The sequence below is a fragment of the Penaeus vannamei genome, chromosome 2 (genome assembly GCF_042767895.1).
Source record: "Penaeus vannamei isolate JL-2024 chromosome 2, ASM4276789v1, whole genome shotgun sequence".
Taxonomy (NCBI): Eukaryota; Metazoa; Arthropoda; class Malacostraca; order Decapoda; family Penaeidae; genus Penaeus; species Penaeus vannamei.
This window is the reverse complement of record NC_091550.1, coordinates 37,334,911-37,357,410: the sequence shown is the minus strand read 5'-3', so window position 1 is coordinate 37,357,410 and position 22,500 is coordinate 37,334,911. Positions and strand designations below refer to the sequence as shown.

The following is a 22,500-nucleotide window of genomic DNA, read 5'->3' as shown; positions in this document are numbered from 1 at the left end:
GAGGAGGAGGAGGGAGACGAGGAGGAGGAGGAGGAGGAGGAGGAGGAGGAGGAGGAGGAGGGAGAACAGGAGGAGGGAGAACAGGAGGAGGAGGAGGAAGGAGAACAGGAGGAGGAGGGATAAGAAGAGGAGGAGGAGAAAGAGGGAGAAGAAGAGGAGAAGAAGAGGAAGAGGAAGAAGAAGAGGAGGAGGGACAAGAAGAGGAGGAAGGAGAAGAAGAGGAAGAGGAGAAGGAGGAGGAAGAGGAGGGAGAAGAGGAAGAGGAGGGAGAAGAGGAGGAGGAGGAAGAAGAAGAGGAGGGAGAAGAGGAGGAGAAAGAGCAGGAGGGAGAAGAAGAGGTGGAGGAGAAAGAGCAGGAGGGAGAAGAAGAGGAGGAGCAGAAAGAGCAGGAGGGAGAAGAAGAGGAGGAGGAGGGAGAAAAGGAGGAGGAGGAGGAAGAGGAGGAGGAGGAGGAGGAGGAGGAGGAGGGATAAGAAGAGGAGGAGGAGGAAGAGGAGGAGGGATAAGAGGAGGAGGAGGAGGAAGGAGGAGAAGAAGAGGGAAAAGAGGAGGAGGAATAGGAAGAGGAGGAGGAGGAGGAGGAGGAGGAATGAGAGAAGGAAGAGGAGGAGGGATAACGGAAGGCGGAAGAAGAGGAGGAGGAGGAGAAGGAGGGAGAAGAAGGAGGAGGAGGAAGGATAAGAAGAGGAGAAGGAGGAGGAGGAGGAGGAGGAGGAGGAGGAGGGAGGAGGGAGGAGGAGGAGGAGGAAGATGAAAAGGAGAAAGAGCAGGAGGGAGAGGAGGAGGTGGAGGAGAAAGAGCAGGAGGGAGAAGAAGAGGAGGAGGAGGAGGGAGAAAAGGAGGAGAGAAAAGGAGGAGGAGGAGGGAGAAAAGGAGAAGGAGGGAGAAAAGGAGGAGGAGGAGGAGGAGGAGGAGGGATAAGAAGAGGAGGAGGAGGAAGAGGAGGAGGGATAAGAGGAGGAGGAGGAAGAAGAGGAGGAGGGATAAGAGGAGGAGGAGGAGGGATAAGGGGGGGGAAGAAGAGGTAGAGGAGGAGGGATAAGAAGAGGAGGCAGAGGAGGAGGAGGAGGAGGAAGAGGAGAAGGAGGAGGAGGAAGGATAAGAAGAGGAGGAGGAGGAGGAGGAGGAGGAGGGAGAAGAAGAGGAAGAGGAGGAGAAGAAGAGGAGGAAGAGGAGGGGAAGAAGAAGAGGAAGAGGAGGGAGAAGAGCAAGAGGAGGAGGAGAAAGAGGGAGAAAGAGGGAGAAGAGGAGGAGGAAGAGGGAGAAGAGGAGGAGGAAGAGGGAGAAGAGGAGGAGGAGGAGGAGGAGGAGGAGGAGGAGGTGGAGGAGGGAGAAGAGGAGGAGGAGGAGGGAGAAGAGGAGGTGAAGGAGGAGGAGGGAGACAAGGAGGAGGAGGAGGACGACGAAGAGCAGGAGAGAAGAAGAGGAGGAGGAGGAGGGATAAGAAGAGGAGGAGGAGGAGGAGGAGGAGGAGGAGGAGAAGGAGGGAGAAGTAGAGGAGGAGGAGGAGGAGGAGGAGGAGGAGGAGGAGGGAGAACAGGAGGAGGAGGAGGAGGAGGAGGGAGAACAGGAGGAGGAGGAGGAGGAGGAGGAGGAGGAGGAGGAAGAAGAGGAGGGAGAGCGAGAGGGAGAAGAGGAGGAGAAAGAGCAGGAGGGAGAAGAAGAGGAGGACAAGAAAGAGCAGGAGGGAGAAGAAGAGGAGGAGCAGAAAGAGCAGGAGGGAGAAGAAGAGGAGATGGAGGGATAAGAAGAGGAGGAGGAGAAGGAGGGAGAAGAAGAGGAGGAGGAGGAAGAAGAAGAGGAGGGAGAGCAGGAGGGAGAAGAGGAGGAGAAAGGGCAGGAGGGAGAAGAAGAGGAGGACAAGAAAGAGCAGGAGGGAGAAGAAGAGGAGGAGCAGAAAGAGCAGGAGGGAGAAGAAGAAGAGGAGGAGGGAGAAAAGGAGGAGGAGGAGGAGGAGGAGGAGGAGGAGGAGGAGGAGGAAGAGGAGGAGGGATAAGAGGAGGAAGAGGAGGAGGGATAAGAGGAAGAGGAGGAGGGATAAGAGGAGGAGGAGGGATAAGAGGAGGAGGAGGGATAAGAGGAGGAGGAGGAGGAGGAGGAGGAGGAGGAGGAGGAGGAAGGAGAAGAGGAAGAGGAGGAGGGAGAAGAAGAGGAGGAAGATGAGTAGGAGGAAGAGGAGGAGGGAGAAGAAGGAAGAGGAGGAAGGATAAGAAGAGGAGGAGGAAGAGGAGAAGGAGGAGGAGGAAGAGAAGGAGGAGCAGGAGGGAGAAGAGGAGGAGGAGGGAGAAGAGATGGAAAAGGAGGAGGAAGGAGAGAAGGAGGAGGAGAGGGAGAAGGAAGAAGAGGAGGAGGAGGAGGAGGAGAGGAGGAGGGAGAAGAAGAGGAGGAGGGAGAAGAAGAGGAGGAGGGAGAAGAAGAGGAGGAGGGAGAAGAAGAGGAGGAAGAGGAGGGAGAAGAAGAGGAGGAAGAGGAGGGAGAAGAAGAGGAGGAGGAGGAAGAGGAGGGAGAAGAGCAAGAGGAGGAGGAGGAAGAGGAGGGAGAAGAGCAAGAGGAGGAGGAGGAAGAGGAGGGAGAAGAGCAAGAGGAGGAGGAGGAAGAGGAGGGAGAAGAGCAAGAGGAGGAGGAAGAGGAGGGAGAAGAGCAAGAGGAGGAGGAAGAGGAGGGAGAAGAGCAAGAGGAGGAGGAGGAAGAACAGGAGGGAGAAGAGGAGGAGGAGGAAGAGCAGGAGGGAGAAGAGGAGGAGGAGGGAGAAGAAGAAGGAAGGAGGAGGAAGGAGGAGAGGAAGGAGAAGAAGAAGGAGAATAGGAGGAAGGAAGAGGAGAAAGAGGAGGAGGAGGAGGAGGGAGAAGAGGAGGAGGAGGAGGGAGACGAGGAGGAGGAGGAGGGAGAAGAGGAGGAAGAGGAGGGAGAAGAGGAGGAAGAGGAGGGAGAAGAGGAGGAAGAGGAGGGAGAAGAGGAGCAGGAGGAGGGAGAAGAGTAAGAGGAGGAACAGGAGGAAAAGGAGAAGCAGGAGGATAAAAAAATGGACAGAAAACAAGCAACAACAGCATCCACCTTGGCAACTTTTAAAAATCATCTTGGAAATCAATTGTACAAATACATTTAAAATGAAAATAGCAAACTTACTTTCCAGAGCATGCAGACCTATGGCAGGGGAATGCATCCTCTTTATGAGAACTGGCTGATGTGAAGCAGGAAGGCCGGGGACACTTAGCATTGTCACATTTGTAGATTTTTGCATTAGCATAACCTGTAATTATTTTCAAAGTCGAAGTTAATTCTCAATAAGTATAGGTATGGGATTTAAGGTTTCATATGACTTTTTAAATACCCTAATGCAACTTGCTGACCATAAATAATAGTCACATTGGTATCGTTACTATAATGAAAACGAAAAACAAGCACAGAATAATCAAATGCTGAAATACATCTTTCACACCCACTGACTTCACTTACCCAACTTGATAGTAATATTCCTTTCCAATTCATTCTTAAATCTGACAGTCTGGACGCCAGAGATGGCCTTCACCACAGTAGATTTGCCATGGGCCACATGGCCAATTGTGCCGATATTGATTGTTGCTTGTCGACTGATTACCTCTGGGGAGAGGGCTGTCAATTTGCTGATGTCCTGAGGAGATTGTCAAGGTGGAAATCAAATGACACAAGAGTTAAGTTCTATGCTTTGAAATATAGCATTTGAAAAATGTGATAAATCTCTCTAACTCTAACTAACTCTAACCCAACCCTAACCATCACCACTCTACTCTCTACTCTCACTTTCACTGTGTGTGCATGTGCACTTGTATGTTTTAAAAATGTACATGTAAAGCAAAAAAGAAAGAAAGACACATGGTTGCCAATGTACAGAAAGCTCCCTACATTGTGAACTTTTTATCTTAAATGTAAAAAATAAGTAAAAGAATAAATTTCCATGACTTTGACTAGTTCCTTATTTCACAATAAGTTGGCTTGAAAACCTACTAATTACTTCCTACTTGAATGCATTTGGTGAAGCTCTATTGGCCTTTGCTGGATTGCGAACAAATGCTGACACAGCAATTACTCAAACCCCTGTGGGCATGTCAGTCTTTCTAGTATCTACACAGTTATTGGTATTCACTTCTGCAGATTAACTTATTGAGCAGCATATGCTTTATCCTCTCCCTGATAAGGTACTATTCCTCTGCCCCTCTGTGTCTGTCTGTGTGTCTGTCTGTCTTTCTCCTCTCCAGCCCATTTGCTTCTGATGATCTGGTCTGCATGCACTCTACCATGACTAATACAAACAACGATACAAAAGGAAGCTTGATAAAATACAAAATAATTAATATGAACAGGACTGATTTCTAATACAAACTATGATAAATAAGGATCTATTATTAACAGGAACGAACAGACAAAGAATAATTAACAAACAAAGCAGCAAGAAATGTTTAAATATACCCCTTTCTTTCATCAGCCCAAATACTAATATTGGGTTCAACTTAATTTTGTGGCCTTCTATCACAGACCTCTGCAAGTTTTAAGTGGATTTAGAAAGTATCTAACCAATATACTTACATTACAAACAAAAAAAATAATAATAATTCCTAAACCTGGGATCATTTTCTTTTCAGACTAATAGCTATAAGCTTAAAAATAATTTTGTGTGTTCTCTACACTCTTCACATTTAAATATTACAAAAAAGATCAGCAACCACATTTTTATCTAAATAAAGTTAATAAAAAAATAGATATACTGTTCACAGATACAACAATTCTCATTAGCAGTTTGCACAAACTTTCAACTTTTGGTACATATACATAAACTGGAGTTCATGTTCTATCTTTAATTACTTAACACAAAATTTCTTATATTGTCTATTTCTCAATAGTCTATTATGTGTTTGCAGACATGTACACAACTTTTCAGAACCCCAACAACAGAAGAATGGAATGTGTTAAGTCGACATTGGATCCAAAAAAGATCAGTGACGAAACAGTGAAATGATGAATAACAGGGCAACAAATAATGAGATCCTATTAATTGTAATGTAGTCTATTCAAACTATTTCACCCAACTTTCCATCTGGTTATCTTTTTCTCTACTCTTCTTTCTTTTGGCTATCTTAAAACAATGAAGTTACGGTTGCCAGATGTATGTGAATTCCTCCAGAGCACAATAATTCACATTTTTACCCACTGGATCCAGGTGGCTCAGAGCCCACACATGAACCAAAATCCAAGAAAAAGGCTTCCTTGAGTGGCAACTCTCCTGGGATGTGGCTTATAGGCCTAGCCTACACAAACACTCATGTACGGTATCAGGACTCCTTGTCCCCCCTTTGCAATATCATTTCTTTTTCTGCATAATTATTTTTCTTTTTTGTCATTTTCCAAGTCTATATTTGAAATCTAATATGTTGAATCAAGATAGTAAGAGACTGTTTTAGTTGAGCAGACTCCAAATCATCTCTAGATAATCAATGTTTCTGTGCAATATAATAACAAAATCACAACAGGCAAGAATAAGATCCTGAGCATGGAAATAGTGTCTTCCCTGAAGGCAGTACTCTTCTAGCCATGGGCCTTGCATGGTACATGGTTGGCTTATGGGTCAGGACAGGTTTTTGGGTTTAGAAGGTATGAATTCTCGTAGACTTTGCTGAAAGGTGGGTTTTAGAATTTTGATGCATGTCTGTAAGTTTCAAAAATGGCAGGCATGTCTATAGAATTTCACTAGCCGATTTTAATAATTTTTTGTGCTAGTTATATGCATTTCTATTCTCTTTTGTTATTTAAACAAGTTTCACCCCATAATTTCCATGATATACTTCATGCCCTCCCCTGCTATTGGGACTAACAAATCAAGATTGTTGACAGAAATGGTACTCAGATCTCATCCAATTATTTGCACAAGAAACAATTAGTGGACTTCCTGCATATAAAGGTACAAGTAACTTATAACAACACGCGTAGACAGAGGGAAATGGAAATCACCATCTTAAAGAGAGGAAGAAACAGAATGGGACAGAACATAGTTTAACCTGCAGCGGCCTCATACTCACAGCAAAAATGACGAAAAAACACCCCTCAGATTCTAAGTCTCGCATCTTATTTGCCTTGCCAGGAATAACACAACACTGACCACATTACTGTGATATCCAAAGTACTTCATGTGTTACTATGCGCTTGTCAAAACAGTAATTTTCTGTATTACGTCCGCATAACCGATATTGACGATTTTCGTATCATTGGATTCCTCTCACTCTCCACATTGCAAATATATAGTTTTTATTGTGAGGAAACCCCCCGTTAGCGACAAACTTGGCCCCGATAGCAGGGGAGGGCATGAAAGGTTCCAGGGAAAATGCGGGGTTAAATAACACTAACAATATAACGCACAGTGAAAATAACCATGGTTATTGACATAACTTTCCATTGCAGGGGCTGTGCCCCCTGCAACCCCCCTGGAGGGGGGTGGGGTGGGGGGGGTTGACGCCCCCCCAATCCCCGCCAAGGGAACAAAACCTCCACCACATATTCTCGGCAGGCTAGAGCGTTACACAATCATCGTCGATGTCAGAGCGGCGGGCGTAATATTACAATTACCTAAAAAGATTCCCACTGAATCAGCATATTAACCTTGGCATAGTCAGCATTGTATATAGACAATTGTAGTATAATCAGGATGAACAGGGTGGCCCGCTCTCGTAGGCGGGTTTTGCACCTCTTTCGATGTTACACCGATGGCCTCAAGGTCGATTTTCCTTTCCTCTGGAATAACGACATTCGTATTCCTAACCGAAATAACCGTCGCATTCCAAAGGCAGTCATAGCCGCCGCGATGGCCGAGTGTGGAGGGTGCTCGTATTCGGAGACGGATTTTCTGCGCAAAATTGCAACTAGCCAGGAAAAAATGCTAAGAGATGTGCTTCCTCCACGGCCTCCTCCGTTGGGAGAAAGCTGTATCCTCCAGCCTAGGACCTCCTGCCGGACACACCCTGCCTCCTTAAAATTCTGCAGCAAAGGAGCACCCTCCCTACTAATTAGTGGCATTAATCAATCAGGTTAGTACCTTAAAAATCCTAGGTTATTGTAGGTTATCGGCACCGCATCTAGTTCGTGTGCGCTCTATCCTGCCGTGAATACATGGTGGAGGTTTCGTTTCCTCGGCAGGAGTTGGGGGGCGGCAGCCCCCCCAAAGGGGGGTTGCATGTGAATAACCATGATTATTTTCACTGAGGTTATATTATTAGGGTAATATTATATATTACGTCCGCCGCTCCGACATCGTCGACCCCGCTATCGGGGCCAAGTTTGTCGCTAACAGGGGGTTTCTGAGCAATAAAACCTACATGTTTGTATTGTATAGAGTGAGAGGAATCCAATGATACGAAAATCGTTGATATCGGTCATGCAGACGTAATATAGAAAATTACTGTCAAAACAATATTTAATTAATCATCAGTGTCTGCTGTTACACATTTATGCTTTTTGTCTTATCTTAATGTTGTTATACTTCATTTACGTGTTTTAAGATTTACCTGTACACTTATTTAGAATTATCTGCGCATCGTGCGTTTCACGCTTTCATTCACCACCCGCCAGGTTTGACAGCCCACCAGCCATTCAGTGACAGAACGCCAGTGAGAAATGTTCTGTTTCCAGTATTGTGTTGATTCTGGGTTATAATTATGACTATACAGTCCCCTGCATTGGACAATATAGTGACATTCTGTGTATATCATTTACATTTTACCCCACAATTTCCCTGGTAACTTTCATGCCCTCCCCTACTATCGGTGACAAGAGTGTGAGGCTGAGGGGGCTTCCGCGCAATAAATCCTACATAGTTGCATTGTAGACAGTGAGAGGAATCCAACATTATCAAATACGTTGTGATCCGTTTGGCGAAAGTATTCTAGAAAATTACCCCCTGTACCTATGTTGTTTAAGATTATTTCCTGTACCCTACAATATAGCAGAGTCCATTTCCCTCTATCTCTGTGCGTAGTCCTCGGTAACATTAACCAAAGTAAAGCCAACTAACATTAAAGTAAAGTCACCTCTCTTTGAGTGTCTGTGGGAGCCTATACAAGAACCTTTTACAAATTTCTAAAATACCCACAATTCCTCCACCATCTCCCCACAACATATAATCATCTTATATGCTTCCCTACCTGTCTTCACCCAATAGCAAAGACCAAATACTAATATGTAACGAAATATTTATCAAATAACGTGACAGCTGGATTTCACCCGCCATTTCATTATCTCATTGCCAGTTCTCTTTTACTATTCTAACTTCAGTTCCACCCATTTAATTCAAAACCACCCTTTTTCCATTTACTAACCAGAGTCTGGAGATCCTGCACGGCTAAATTAGACATATTTGTGGTATTATCTGAGGATTTCTTATTCTTCCATCAGCTCAGTCAACAATGTGTACAGACCGGGTACAGAGACTCGTTTTCTAGCATGTCTAAGTTTACGGTCTTCACCTTTATAGCCTTATTCATCGACTCCTGTACATATTTCAAAGGTTTTTGCAATCTAAATTTATATCTCATTCATTATTTGATGACTTTGTTGTCTAGTTTTATTTTCTAAAAGGCTTAAAAGGGTAATAATTGACTAGCTCATGAGCCTTAGAACAATTGCGATTTCTTAAGCGTGTTAGAAATTCTGACACATTATTATTATAACTTACACCCCTTGTAGCCTCTATCCATACTAAATCTAATACCTAAGTAAATATTGTGTGATTTTATGGACGAGTTGAAGTATGTTTACGAGTGAATTATGCAGATTTTGAGTGTCTGATGCAATACTGTTCTGAGTATGAAAACCTGCCAAGGAAAAAGGCATCGGATACATATCTGTTATTCTCTATCTTATTATATGATATATGCACACACACACACACACACACACACACACACACACACACACACATATATATATATATATATACCTGTACGTAAATCTTATCTGTTAGCTAGTAGTTTTAATGTACGGGAAAGGAGAAATGTACAAAAACTGATATACTGAGCGGTATATATATATTTTTCAAATTTCATTCGCACTGGCAAGCAAAATGATACTTTTTTTTTCCTTTACTTGAACATACGGTATTCATCCTACAAAATTAATATCATTTCAGTCAAATGCTCAGTTTATTTTACTGACTGTAGTATACTCTGTCGTGTCAAATTGCCGGAGGCGAGGGACAATACAGGAAAAAATGCCATAATTTTCACTTCGTTTTACCTTTAACCACAGCGTTGCGTTAGTGCAGTCAATTTCACACTTATAGAACTGTGTGTTTAGTAAGGAAATAAAAGCTTTGACTACTCTATTGCAATACCATATTCTCCGTCAGTAAAAAGTTACAAGTGAGTGAACAAATCATATAGAACGACAGAGAGTCCAAAGGAAAATCAGCATATCGCAGATGTACATATTCCGTACTTTAAGAATCATTTGCATTGCGTGAAAGAAATTATTCAAAATACCATCGAATACAGCATCAAGAGAAGGTAAGTTCTGTGAAATTGTATTACGTCTGTATATGATTCATTAACACAGTTTGCAACAATATCAACCGTTTATTTTAGTTTTGCACTGCTCAGAGGGTAACACTAAAGATATATCGCTAAGGAAATGGTTGTGCCGATTAATAGTGTCAAGAATGTTGACAATACTGATGATGATAAGGATATCAATGACTGTAACAGATCCGATGATAAGCATGATAATGACAGGAAGATAGTAATGACGATAATAGTTATCTTATATATGACAATAATTATGATAATGATACTGACAGTTATAGCAATAATGAATATATTAATAACTAGACGAGAAATGGCAAAATATGTATGAACATGGGATAATGATAATAGCATTGATTCTGAGATGTTGTAATTTATGAAGTGTTGAATGACAGCTGCTCGGTGAGCTTTCAGGGGAGAAAGGGAGGAAAAACAAATACAAAAATCAGTCTCGAATATTGCAGAAGCTATCAATCCTTATGTGCCCAATAGGAAAAAAACTTATCCATAGTATGCACCTTAATATTACGAAAGTAAAATTTGATTAAGATATAGGTATTCATTTGTGTGTCCGAGGTACGAGCGTGCGTTTACACATAATTTGTGTTTGACCAAAGAATTATGTTCTCAAAGTGAATATGAATTTCCCCAAAGACGGTATATTTTATGATCAAAATTATTTCCACATTTCTTTATTCGTTTTCGAGTAACGCAATAATTAATGATAGTCTCTTCATATGATCGATATCATTTCTATCTCTCTTCATATATATTTCACCGTCGCATCAACTGAGGATAATCAGAAAATTACTCCACTGTCACTCGAATGCAGCAGATTTAAACTTTCCATTCCATGACAGCTCCATCAGTTTACACCATTCCCCCACCTATTCTCCCATGTCTCTGATGGGCTAAATACCAATATCTCGGCTACATTTCATCCCATCTCATTTCCTATTTGCGCACATTCCTGTTTCTGTTTTGCTAATGATTACGCACATTTTGTCTAGATTTTGCGTCTCGCTAACAGGCAGGTGTTTGAAATGGCGTGGATTCTTTTAGCGACTTTGCTCCACTTGGCAACGGAAGCGAGCGGGTTCGCGAGATCCTGGGAGAAGGCAGAGATTTCGCTCAAGAAATGGAAGAGAATAAAAGGTCTGTGGGGTTGGATTCTGTGCCTGGCTGTCTGTCTGCCTCTGTGTTCCTTTTTTCTATTTTGTTGCAATTTCATTTCTAGTTTGTTTCGCTGTTTCTAATTTCTCTCTCTCTCTCTCTCTCTCTCTCTCTCTCTCTCTCTCTCTCTCTCTCTCTCTCTCTCTCTCTCTCTCTCTCTCTCTCTCTCTCTCTCTCTCTCTCTCTCTCTCTCTCTCTCTCTCTCTCTCTCTCTCTCTCTCTCTCTCTCTCTCTCTATCTATCTATCTCTCTCTCTCTCTCTCTCTTGTATTACACTAATAATACTTTTAATCCATTCCCCCCATTCTAAAAATTAAACCAAAACCATATAACTGTTTTTTATAGATTCATTTCAGGCAAATATAACTAGCAATCAAATGAGAACAAAATTCTATGAAATATATCTTGTACCAATAATTGCATAGTTGATGATCTTTCTTTATATTGACATCATCAATTCTTGTGCTATGTCATGATTATTCATTTTTGTCTCTTCTCTAGCTCTGGAAGAAAACAATTTATATCTATCGGTTCACATCAACACTACCCGCTTAAGAATCCTGCAAGAACGAACAATTGTAAGGCACATTTTAACTTTCCTGAGGTTAGGAACAAAACTTTTATTCCCATTTTCTTTTTACCATCGCACATTGAGGGTAAACTAGTCCAATTTCTTTAGATTTTTTTTCTGAAAACCTACAATGCCCGTAGTATGAATTCAAAGATTAAAAGGGAATTAGTCCTCAAAAATATTCTCTAGAGTAAAGATTTAAGTAAGGCACACTGCAGCACTTTTAAATGTATCTATTATTTGTATTGAAAACCTACAATTTAACCAACAATACTGAATAAAGTAAGGGCATGGATAACTCAGACTCACCTCCTGATTATCTTAAAATTATTTAAAAACCTACAGCTCTACGAATTCACGAGCCAACGCAAAGAGGGAGGAATACACGTGCTTGCCCTGAACGAACGCACGGGCTCTGTCATGGCGAGCCGGCGGTTTCGCACGTTCCAGCCATCGGAAGGGAAGAATCTGCAACACTTTCTGGAAGCTCTGCAACCTGGACGTGTTGTTATTATTGTAGGCCTGGTATGCTCTTGAATTCATTTTATGGACTGAGATTAAATATGTATTCGTAATAGCAATCACAGTATGCCAGATTTGGACATGGAAAAGGAAGTCCTCATCTTCTATTGATGTTGAATCCTAATCTGTAACAACACATTGTTTGACGCAAGAAGGGAAAGTATGAGAGAAGGAATACATTTTTAAGATAAAGTTCTTGACTAACTTTTTATTCTTGTATTTTGTATAGGCTTGTGAGTCTGCAGAAGTCGCATAAGGCATGATCACTTACTAATTCTTAAAATTTCTTAACCTAAACGTTTTTTTCTCTGATAACAGAAATGCAGTATCAGTACACACACACATAAAAATATTCTAGTAGATCAGTGGTTCCCAAACCCTTCTTAGTGATGGCATTCTTAACTCTCCTGTCCTTTTTGTGGCATCCTTTCTTTGACGACCCCCCCCCCCCGCACACACACACACCACACTCGAATTTATATTTAGAGCACAGTGCAAAGTCGCCTGTTCCACGCACTACTGGAGCTCGAAACACAATACTCACAGGTGCATGCTATATGACAAGCATATACATCCCAGAAGAATGAAAGCGAGAGACGAAATTCATTTCACGACGGAATCCTATGACCCCCGCAGGCAATCGCTGCTGTAGAGTATCAAGGACTGGCGACTGAAGCGCTTGACCCGACATAACACTAAATAGAAAACGGCCGTATTTGATTACCCACACGCTGCCTGTCTCCTCCCCATGCAGCCGTACTTCCTGTCCTTCCTGGCACCGGAGGGAGAAGCTGCCCTTTTAAGACTGGGTGCCCGAATGCTGCCCCGAGTCTGCACGGGCGAGCCCTGGGCCATGGCGGCAGTCACGGGGTCACTCTTCCCTGGCGCGGCCCTTGACCTAGCGCGGGGAAAGGTCATCGCGGAAGCCGTAGCGACGCGGGAGCACAGCAGACCCGCGAGGAGCCTCTTTCTGGAGGTGACGCTGGAAAGGGCGCCGCGAGGTATGGATTCTGGGAACGAGAAGGTCTCATGATGATGATAATGATGAAAATGGTAATGATAATGATGATGACGGTGAGGGAGATGGTGATAATGATGATGACGGTGAGGGAGATGGTGATAATGTTGACGACGACGATGATGATGATGATGGTGGTGGTGGTAGTAATGATGACAGGTGCATGGTGTAAATGTATGGTGACACTGGGATGGGCGTGGTATGGAATGTGTAAATGATAATGCTGTTGATAAGTGAATGGAAAGGTGTGAGAGACAGGGCGGTGTAAAGTTGGATTGCGCAATACAAGTGACTGATGTGGACGAAGGCTGTAGACAAACGAATGTTGTTGGTGTGATTTCAAGGACACTGAGAGTATTGAGTAATAAGTCAGAAGAGAGGAAGAGAGAGAGAGGGATGGAGGGAGGAAGAGGGAAAAAAGTGTGCGTGAGAGAGAGGGAGAAAGTGAGAGAGAGAGAGAAAGAGGAGCGTGGAAATAGGAAGAGAGAGAGAGTTTAATCCAAAACAAAACCAACACATTTAAACCCCGACTAAATTCTCCCAGACCGAGGCTGCAGATGGCACGAGGAGGCGGAGCTGAAAGACCAGGCGGAGTTCTGCGGCTCGTACGAGGGCTACCGAGACCTGTGCAGCTGCGAGCGGCCTCTGGTGCCAGCCCGCCGCCCGCGCCCGGTGAGTCACGTGACCTCGTCTTACGGTTCTTCGGTCAGCCGCTGGAGTAGCTGGGGGCTTGCTGTTTATTTGTATTTTGTATTTGCGTGTATATATTTATATATGACTGCATGTAATATATATATATATATATATATATATATATATATATATATATATATATATATATATATATATATATAAAATACACATACACGCACGCACACACACACACACACACACACACACACACACACACACACACACACACACACACACACACACACACACACACACACACACACACACACATATATATATATATATATATATATATATACATATCAATATATATACATATATACATATCAATATATATACATATACACTTATCAATGTATATATGCATATATATATATATATTGTCTTATTTATTCAAATTTATTGAAATAAGTGATATAACAGTTTCGGAATCGTCCTCGATGTGTGTGTGTGCTTAATTAAGCAGTCTTACTCTTTTTTGTTTTATTGTACTGGTGCGTTTTCAGCAGTTTCCATCTACTGACTCCTTAATACGTACCCATGTCATTGTCAAACAAGAAGGCTCTATAGATATGCATATAGTTAATCATATACTTAAGACATCTGCCTCTGCAATAGGTATTAGTTTTCGCAGCCTTCCGTTATCGATACGCCGTTTGATGTATTTCTTCCTTCCTTTCCTCCCTCCACACAGCCGTCGATACCGATGGCGGAGGAAATCCCGGTGGCCATCGTGACGGCGAACAAGCCATTCCACCTCTACAGGTAACAGCGGCAGTTTGTTCTTTAATTACCGTTACGCTTAGTCTATGTCCGTCGATGCATTTTCTCCTACTAATCGCTCACCGAATTGAGGAAGGTGATTGCGGAAAACTAGTGGGACACAGTATGGACAAAAGGGATCCTCTTTACCCCTTTTGCCTGTTTCCTAAGGTTAAAATGAACTCGTCCTTCCCTTAGGCTTCTGAAGAACCTGGGCGAAGTGGCGGGAGCCGGGGAGACGCGGGTGCTCGTGGTGGTGGACGGGGCGCACCTGGAGACCCTGCGCCTGGCGAGGCTCTTCGGGGTCGAGGTGGCGGTTCACGTGCCCCAGGGCTTGCCGGGCGAGAATACCAGGTGAGAGCACAACCATGTCTTATATGTTTGACGCTGCCCATGTTATTTTTTTTCTCTTATATGGATAAAATGTCCACATTCTATTCTGAAGAATTATGTCATTCACAACAAGTATTTATAGGTCGATTTTGATTATGTTTCAGAACAAACATGAACATTGCCTTTGCGCTGTATAGCGTGTTCAACCGATGGCCGCATGTCGACAAGGCCATCCTGCTGGAGGACGACCTTATTCTCGCTCCAGACATTTTGAGGTTTGTGTGGTAGATCTTAGTTTGAAAGGCGATCACACAGTTCTCAGTTGGCACGTTGACTGAACTTCCTATGTCAAAATTTATAGCCAGACAACAGTGTTGAATCTAAAATTTATCCTTCGAGCCGATATCTCTTTTTCGCTTTTGCCTTTCGTTGTTCTGTCATTATCATCGCTAACCTCTTCCTTCCCCCCCCCCCCCCTTCGAGCAGCTACTTCCACCAGACCGCGTGGCTGCTGACCCGCGACCCGACGCTCTACCTGGTCAGCGCCTTCGGTCAGAACTCCTACCCGGGGACAGCCTGTGACCCGACGACCCTCCTCCGCGCCGACATGTACCCGCAGTATGGCTGGATGACCTGCCGGAGGTGGGCGACGCAGGTGCTGCCGGACTGGGTGCCCGCCGGTGTAAGTGAAGTCGCAGGAAGGGGTCGATGTTGAGACGCACGCCCGTGTGTATGCGCGCCCATATGAACACATTCCATAGCATGCCTTCTTCACGCCCGTCTTATAACCGTCCAGCGCCATAAGCCTCCTTTCCCCAATCCACAGGCCGGGGTGGACTGGGACTGGTGGCTGTACAACGAAGGCGTACGTCGGGGCCTGCAGGCGGTAGTGCCCGAGGTGTCTCGAACCGCCCACGCCGGTGCTGCGGGCGCCCACGTAACGGGTTGGGAGCAACGCCATTACTTCGATCTGAGGCTCATCAACTACCGCCCACACGTGCAGCTCAGGAATGTGCATAGGTTTGCTTTAAACAGTTATTGTTTTCTGTTTGTGAGGCAGATGTTTGTGTTAAGAAAAACGCCCTTTTGGCATGTAGTTCGCTGTGGTTTGTTTCGTTTGTTTTTTGAACGTTTTTCAATACGATCACATGGATGAAAGAAACATTAAAATATCCTTAATTAACAGAAAAAAACAACACTTCAGTCAGTCTAAAATATTGATCTTTTAATAATCTACACCATTTTAAATCACTAATTTTGCAACTCAGATTATTGGCGGACAACTATTCCGAATGGTTTGAAGATGAAATCCGACGAGCCACGAAGATTCACCTGGAAAGTCATCCTTGTCACTCCAATATCATCCCTAAGAACAAAGTAAGAAGCTGATTCGTGAAAGGAAGTGAGTGAGAGAGACAGACAGACAGACAGACAGAGTCCTAATACTATCCACGCCTCTTTATACGCACTATTCACATGCTTCACAATAAAATGATAGCAATGGACGATAGATGAATCAGAATAAGTGATAGATAATGATCAAATATGTTAATACGTTGAGCAAGATACGGAATCCATCAGAAGAGATCAATCATCAGTTACCTAAATTTTCAGTCAGATTCTCTTTTCTATTACGCTCATTTCAATCGTATTTAACTATATGCTGATAACCTTTTTCCTGTCTCTTTCAGCCAGGTCCTTTTGTCTTGTTCTTGGGTGTTGCAAGCAGGGCAGATAATGACAATAGCTTCTTTCTCATGCAAGCTGTAAGTGCGGTGTTTTTTTTTACATTGCTAAAAAAATGTGAAATCAAAATTCTGTCAGCCAATGATTTTCTAGTATTACGTTCTAGTTTGTCGGTGTATTTTTTCATTCCCGTCTTCTAGATATTTCTCTTTTCATTCTTTGTTCTCTTTTTTTATTTCACTTCTTCTCATGTCTTCAGATTATTCTTTTTTCTTTCTTTCTTCTCCTCCTCCCTCTCCTCTTCCCCTGTCCTTTCTCCTCTTCTCCCTCTTCTTCTTCTTCATCTTCTTCCTCCTCCTCCTCCCTCCTCCCCCCATCTACTCTCTCCTCTTCCTCTTCTTCCTTTTCCTCGTGCTGAATCTCTGCCTCATCCCTCCAGTGCCTAGGAACAGACGAACAGGAAGTGAAGGAAATTTACGAAGGCGTGTTAAAGTTTCGAGTGCGCCCATTCTCCCCCGCCTACGCCCATGATCAGGCCCCGTCGCAGGGTCCGGCAGCCCAGGACCCCGTCAACGCCACCCTCGAAACCGCAAAGGCTCGCAGTCTCGGTTGTGAAAAGGAGTCCCACGTTCTGTACATCGTCGGCTGTCCTTTGTCCAAGTACTGGTAAGAGGAGGTGTGAGTTGGGCGCGTGAGCGAAATGGGAGTCAAGAGAAAAGGAAACACAACCACCATCGAGAGGGAAAAAACATGACGTTTCGAACTCTTCAAGAATTCCTCGTCGGGCATAGAAAAAAATTGATACGGATTGTTTGATGAAGGACTGACGAGTTCGAAACGTCACTTTTTATTTCGTTTCTATTTTGGCAGTGTTTCATTTTATTGATGTGTACGCTTTATTGTGTTCATGAGTAATAACAGGCTTGCCTCGTCGATATATATTGTTTTTTTTCTAAATGTTTGGTGTCTTTTGTCAGAGTGCTGGCAAGTAAGATATATGTTACCTGAATTTATGTTTGGATGGATGAGTGGAAATGCTGAGCCGTGTTTACCTAATTCTTGTGGCCGATTCACACCATGAATTTGGATATATACAGATTAAGAAATATCTTATTGGTATATAATCAGCCTCTGACCTTTACAGCATTCCAAATACATTCTGCATATGAATCTACCAGTTGACATCAAGCCATGTTGCAAACACGATACAAGTATTCCCAACGTAATAGGCAATTGCTTAAAAATATGCTTCTCCTCCACAACGTACATAATATTACAACATAATATACTTCTCCTCCACAACGTACATACCTTCTCCTTATGTATTATAATAAATACTTTTGCAGCAAATATTCCTCTGGGACAAGTGACTGGATCGCCCCTTCCGAATCCTTCGTCAGAAAGGCTGACAGGGTCGCAATGAACAGAAAAGCATCTGGGGACCTGAGTACCATGAGGTAAATGAAGTGATGTAAACAGACTCGCGAAAATGATAAAGTTCAACGAGTACAGTGAAAGGGTTCTGATTCCAAACCTTTCAGTGTTTAATTCCCTCTTTATGTATTGATTTGCATAAATGAATAGAATGTTTTTTCTTTTCTTTACCTAATTAATTTATAGGAAACAATAAAGGTTTTCTTTATTGAATTATTGCAAAGAAATGTTCAGTTTGAGACATTTCACACACACATGTGTATGTATGTGTATATATATATATATATATATATATATATATATATATATATATATATATATATATATATATATATATTATACACACACACACACACACACACGCACTATATATATATATATATATATATATATATATATATATATATATATATATATATATATATATATTTATATATACATATATATCTATAATCATCTACCAATCTATATGTCTATATATACATACATATATATATAAATATATATATATATATATATATATATATATATATATATATATATATATATATATATATATATAAATATAATGATCTATTTGTAGTTCCTAAGTGGCAGTTACATTAGTGTTTTAATGCAAATTATTTTTCCTCAAACAGGATAAGACGGACTCCCAAATCGGCCAGTGAAGAATTTAATCTCACCAACTTTATAGATATTTCGAGAAGAGGAACTGATTGATACAATCTAAAAAAATATATATATATATATGTATATAAAGAAGCATAAATAATTGTGTCGAACTATGCCATTTCTTTACTTCCCAACCTCCGGTCTTCATATTATTCTATTTGACACTAAAAGACACGGTATGTTAGTGTTGAAGAGAGACGTGCTAGCGAGTTTGTGTGTGTGTGTGGGGGGGGGGGGGTGTGTTCAAGGTCTATGCAAGTACTTATATAGACCCTGTGTGCGTTGTGCTTTAGCCCGTATCCGTTTTTTTTCGGTCAAAATTATGAGAAGGCAAGTACCTTGTCACTCGAAATCAGGGAAAGCATATGCCCCTTCAATTAAAATCAGATGTCTCTTCTCTCAAAATCAGGGAGAAAATACCTCCAGTGAAATTCTGGAAAAGTAAATAGCCCTTCAGTCAAAATCGGGAAAAGAAAGGCAGTCTTTTGGTCAGGAGAACGCCTTTTCTGCCACTTCACCCCAGTTCTTTCCGGAAGTCTGGCCACGTCAAGTATAAAGTCAGTGAACAGTGGCGGACATGTCTTTCAATGAATTGAAGCTTCGAATGTCTCACCCTTTACAGATGTTCGGATGTTCGAAACGGAATTCGAAACATGTTTGACAAGAGTTTTGACCGTGACTGTACAATACTAGAAAAATCATACACACCATTTGAGAACACGAAATGTAATTCCTATTTTTTTCTGATACACATCTTCTAGAATTACAGTAGAGAAAAGGTCAAGCGCAAAAAACATATGTTATTAATATGTTTATTAAAACAAATTTGGGAAAATAAAAAGAAAAATATGAAAATGCGACTAGCTAGAAAAAAGGTGGAATACATTTAAATCAGTTTAATACAGTACTCCGTAGTTCAAAATATGACCATATATATACTTTATGTATTTTTTCTTTACAAAGTGTATTACGTTCTACTTCATAACATGGAATTGGATATATATATAAAATAATGTATCGAGAAACTGGTATTATACTATGATTAATCCTGATAACAGTGGGGTTTCAGTAGTACAATAATTCAGTCATACAAAAAATACTGCAGCTTTACAAATTCAAAAGGCGTTTCAGATCAATATCAGAAGGAAATAATTTCTAAAAATCTGGCATAATATAATACAAAATTGTAATTTGCACAGTATTTTCTATGGGGCAAGAACGGCATCAGTATAAGGCAATATTATATATATAAACAAAACTATCGGCATTATCATCATAATATGCCTAATTAATGATGGATACATCTCTTTTCTTAACTTATAATAATGAAGATAACAATAATAATCATGATAAATAATAATAACAACAATAATAATAATAATAAAAATAATAATGCAGATCATAATAATAATAACGGAACCATAATAATATTGGATAATAATAATTAAATAATATCGAAAATAATAATAATAATAATATCAATAATGAAAGCATTATTAATAATATTAAAAATAGAGAAAAATAAACAATAGCAATAGTATGAACACCAAATGTAATAACAATACAAAAGTCATTATTATGATAATTCAATTAGTAATGACAATCAAAAAAACAATATCCAGAAAAAAGATACAATATGAGGTATTGCTATTTCTAAATTCAAAGTTCAATATTGTTCAAACACGAAAGCTCGACAGTTACCGTAACTGTGTATGAACTGTATACTTATTACACACATATTGGCTATCAACATCAGGGTAATATACGTCAGTTTTAGAAAAAAAAGGTATATACACAATACACCATTTCATATAACACTATGGAGGAGTTATCTGAATGTCAGAAAATGGGAAATATCCATTGAATCCAAAAAAAGGGGTATCCTTAAAAAATATATACTGTATATAAGGTGCAGGCGTTACTTCGTTTTCTTTTATTTTTTTACGGAACCTGGTTATGCGTTTGTACCTAGGGTGGACTGGCGTACATAATTTTTTCTCGTTTTCCTTTCTTCTCTTTTTCATAATATTGCCTCCACGCACAAAAGAGAAAATTGCAGTGATAGATGTTTCATTGAACATGAAAAAATCTTCACTGTATGTTTGGAATATATATCATATACTCGTTTCCCATTAGGGGTTACAAAGGCATTCTATACATCTTTTGATAGCACTACAAATACAGCATTTTCCCTTTTAGTTCCATTGTAGATCCATTTCATGTTGAACTTAAAATAGTATTCATACCCTTCATTCAAAATCATGAATCTAATCAAATTCAAAATTAGAAAGTGCGTGCGTGTGTGTGTGTGTGTGTGTGTGTGTGTCTGTGTCTGTGCGTGTGCGTGTGCGTGTGCGTGTGCGTGTGCGTGTGCGTGTGCGTGTGCGTGTGTGTGTGTGTGTGTGTGTGTGTGTGTGTGTGTGTGTGTGTGTGTGTGTGTGTGTGTGTGTGTGTGTGTGTGTGTGTGTGTGCGTGTGTGTGTGTGTGTGTGCGGTTTACTCATACTCTAAAATGACAAATGAAAACAAATATAATGAAATATATCTTTGCTCATGTCAAGGGATACAGCCGATTATACACGACTAACACTTTATCAAAAGTATACGAAATCATTTCAAAAGAAGTGCAGTGCTAAAAAAAAATTATCGTGAAAATAATCAAAAGAGAAAACCAAGAAATTTCACTCCTTCAACTGATACAAGGAGTGTTAAAAATTACATGATATGTATACCATAAGCAGAACAAAATGGAACGAGCTCTCCCAAAATCTATTTTTCTCTCAGGTTAGGTCATTATCATCACGATTCCTTCGTTGTCTTTTCGAATCGCAACGGTATCACAGGTCAGTCAAGGTGAATTCATATATACACCGTGTTGTCACCTTGTCTATGGTACGCTAAATCTCCGTCATCCTTCATGGGTTTTGGCTAATCAGGTTTCATAATTGTACTTTATATTGATCCATTTTTCCTTTTCCACCATGCTTCATTGCGTGTCTCTGCAGCACATGCACCGCACTCACTACGCCCTCGCGCTGAACAGTTGCGGCCGCATTGGAGTCCCTCGCGCGAGACGGGCCACCAGAGGCCCCAAGTCTCGCAGCACGACCTTCTGGGAGACGCGCACGCCTGTCCCGAGGATCTGCCGCTCCACTACATCGCTCTCTATGGTCTCTGGTCCCTGGAAGAGCTGGAAGCCCCCCGGCTGCCCCACGCCCCGGACGTCCTCCTGGAGGACACGCCGACCCCGGCAGCGTGCGGGGGGGCACTGCGGAGGGGCGCTCTCTGTCGCGGAGCCGAGGCCATGAGGGGTCATGCGGGGTCGCGCTGCGGAGGGGGGTCGCTGCGCTCGATGTCGAGGATGGGCGCGGAGGCCAGGCGCAGCTGCCGCCGGACATGCGGGCGGGACACGCCCTGGCCGGCCGAGATGGGCGGCAGGACGATGTTCGAGGAGGACGGGCGCGGTGACGGCAGGGAGGCGAGGGGCGGCAGCGAGGGCGGCGTGGCGGGCAGCGTGGGCGGCAGCGAGAAGGTGTTCCGCGCGCCGGGGCTGAGCGGCGCCTTGTCGGGGCGCGCGTGCCTGGCGGAGGCGTGGCCGGCGCCGCCGCCGAGCCGCGCGCCGCGCCACGAGCCCGCCTCGCCGTCCTCCGAGCCCAGGCTGCGCGGCCCCGACGACTCGAGGGAGTCCAGCGAGCCCACGGACGCCCGCGAGCTCCGGGAGAGCGGGCGTGCGCTGGTGCTGGTCCTGGAGGAGGCGCGGGCGGTGGACGGGCCGCGGCCGCCCACCGTGCGCAGGGCGGAGCTGTACACGCGCAGATCCCGCACCTGCGCCCGCAGCTTGGCCACCTCGCCGCGCAGCTCAGCCACCCGCTGCTCGCCAGCCTCCACCTGCTGCTTCAGCTGCACCTCGCGCCACCGATGCTGCTCCTGCTCGTCAGCCAGGAGCTTCTGCTGCTCCGCCAGCTGCCCCTCCAGTTGCGAGACGCGGCCCGTCCGCTCCTCCAGCACCTTCTTCAGCTCGGACACCTGCTTGCGAAGGGCGTCCTCGCCGGTCTGCGTCACGTGGCGCAGGTGCGCCTCGAACTGCAGGTCTGAAAG

At 42.9% G+C, this 22,500-nt stretch overlaps 3 protein-coding genes across 6 annotated transcripts in view; 1 reads left to right on the top strand and 2 right to left on the bottom strand.

Moving 5' to 3' along the window:
• Positions 1–8,496, bottom strand: part of eIF2gamma (eukaryotic translation initiation factor 2 subunit gamma) — a 17,241-nt gene extending 8,745 nt beyond the window's left edge. The window contains exons 1-3 of the mRNA XM_027372886.2: positions 8,340–8,496; positions 3,457–3,631; positions 3,127–3,250 (exon numbers count right to left, since the gene is read on the bottom strand). Coding sequence (XP_027228687.1) covers positions 3,127–3,250; positions 3,457–3,631; positions 8,340–8,375 — 335 coding nt within the window. The 5' untranslated portion in view covers positions 8,376–8,496. The remainder of the gene's footprint in view (positions 1–3,126; positions 3,251–3,456; positions 3,632–8,339) is intronic.
• A 476-nt stretch (positions 8,497–8,972) lies between these two features.
• LOC113820545 (protein O-linked-mannose beta-1,2-N-acetylglucosaminyltransferase 1) lies at positions 8,973–18,506 on the top strand. The gene is made up of 16 exons (XM_070132730.1): positions 8,973–9,524; positions 10,570–10,694; positions 11,214–11,290; positions 11,629–11,808; positions 12,560–12,806; positions 13,368–13,495; positions 14,211–14,281; positions 14,477–14,632; positions 14,776–14,886; positions 15,098–15,293; positions 15,438–15,631; positions 15,880–15,988; positions 16,303–16,377; positions 16,737–16,963; positions 17,644–17,754; positions 18,370–18,506. The coding sequence occupies exons 2-16, from the start codon at positions 10,583–10,585 to the stop codon at positions 18,449–18,451; spliced, it is 2,076 nt and encodes a 691-aa protein (XP_069988831.1). The 5' UTR covers positions 8,973–9,524; positions 10,570–10,582; the 3' UTR covers positions 18,452–18,506.
• Positions 18,507–19,201: 695 nt separating this feature from the next.
• Positions 19,202–22,500, bottom strand: part of LOC113820530 (coiled-coil domain-containing 92B) — a 111,604-nt gene continuing 108,305 nt past the window's right edge. For all 4 annotated transcript variants that reach the window (XM_070132718.1, XM_027372885.2, XM_070132712.1 and 1 more), the window contains one exon: positions 19,202–22,493. In XM_070132718.1, the coding sequence (XP_069988819.1) occupies positions 21,715–22,493 (779 nt within the window). In that variant the 3' untranslated portion in view covers positions 19,202–21,714. The remainder of the gene's footprint in view (positions 22,494–22,500) is intronic.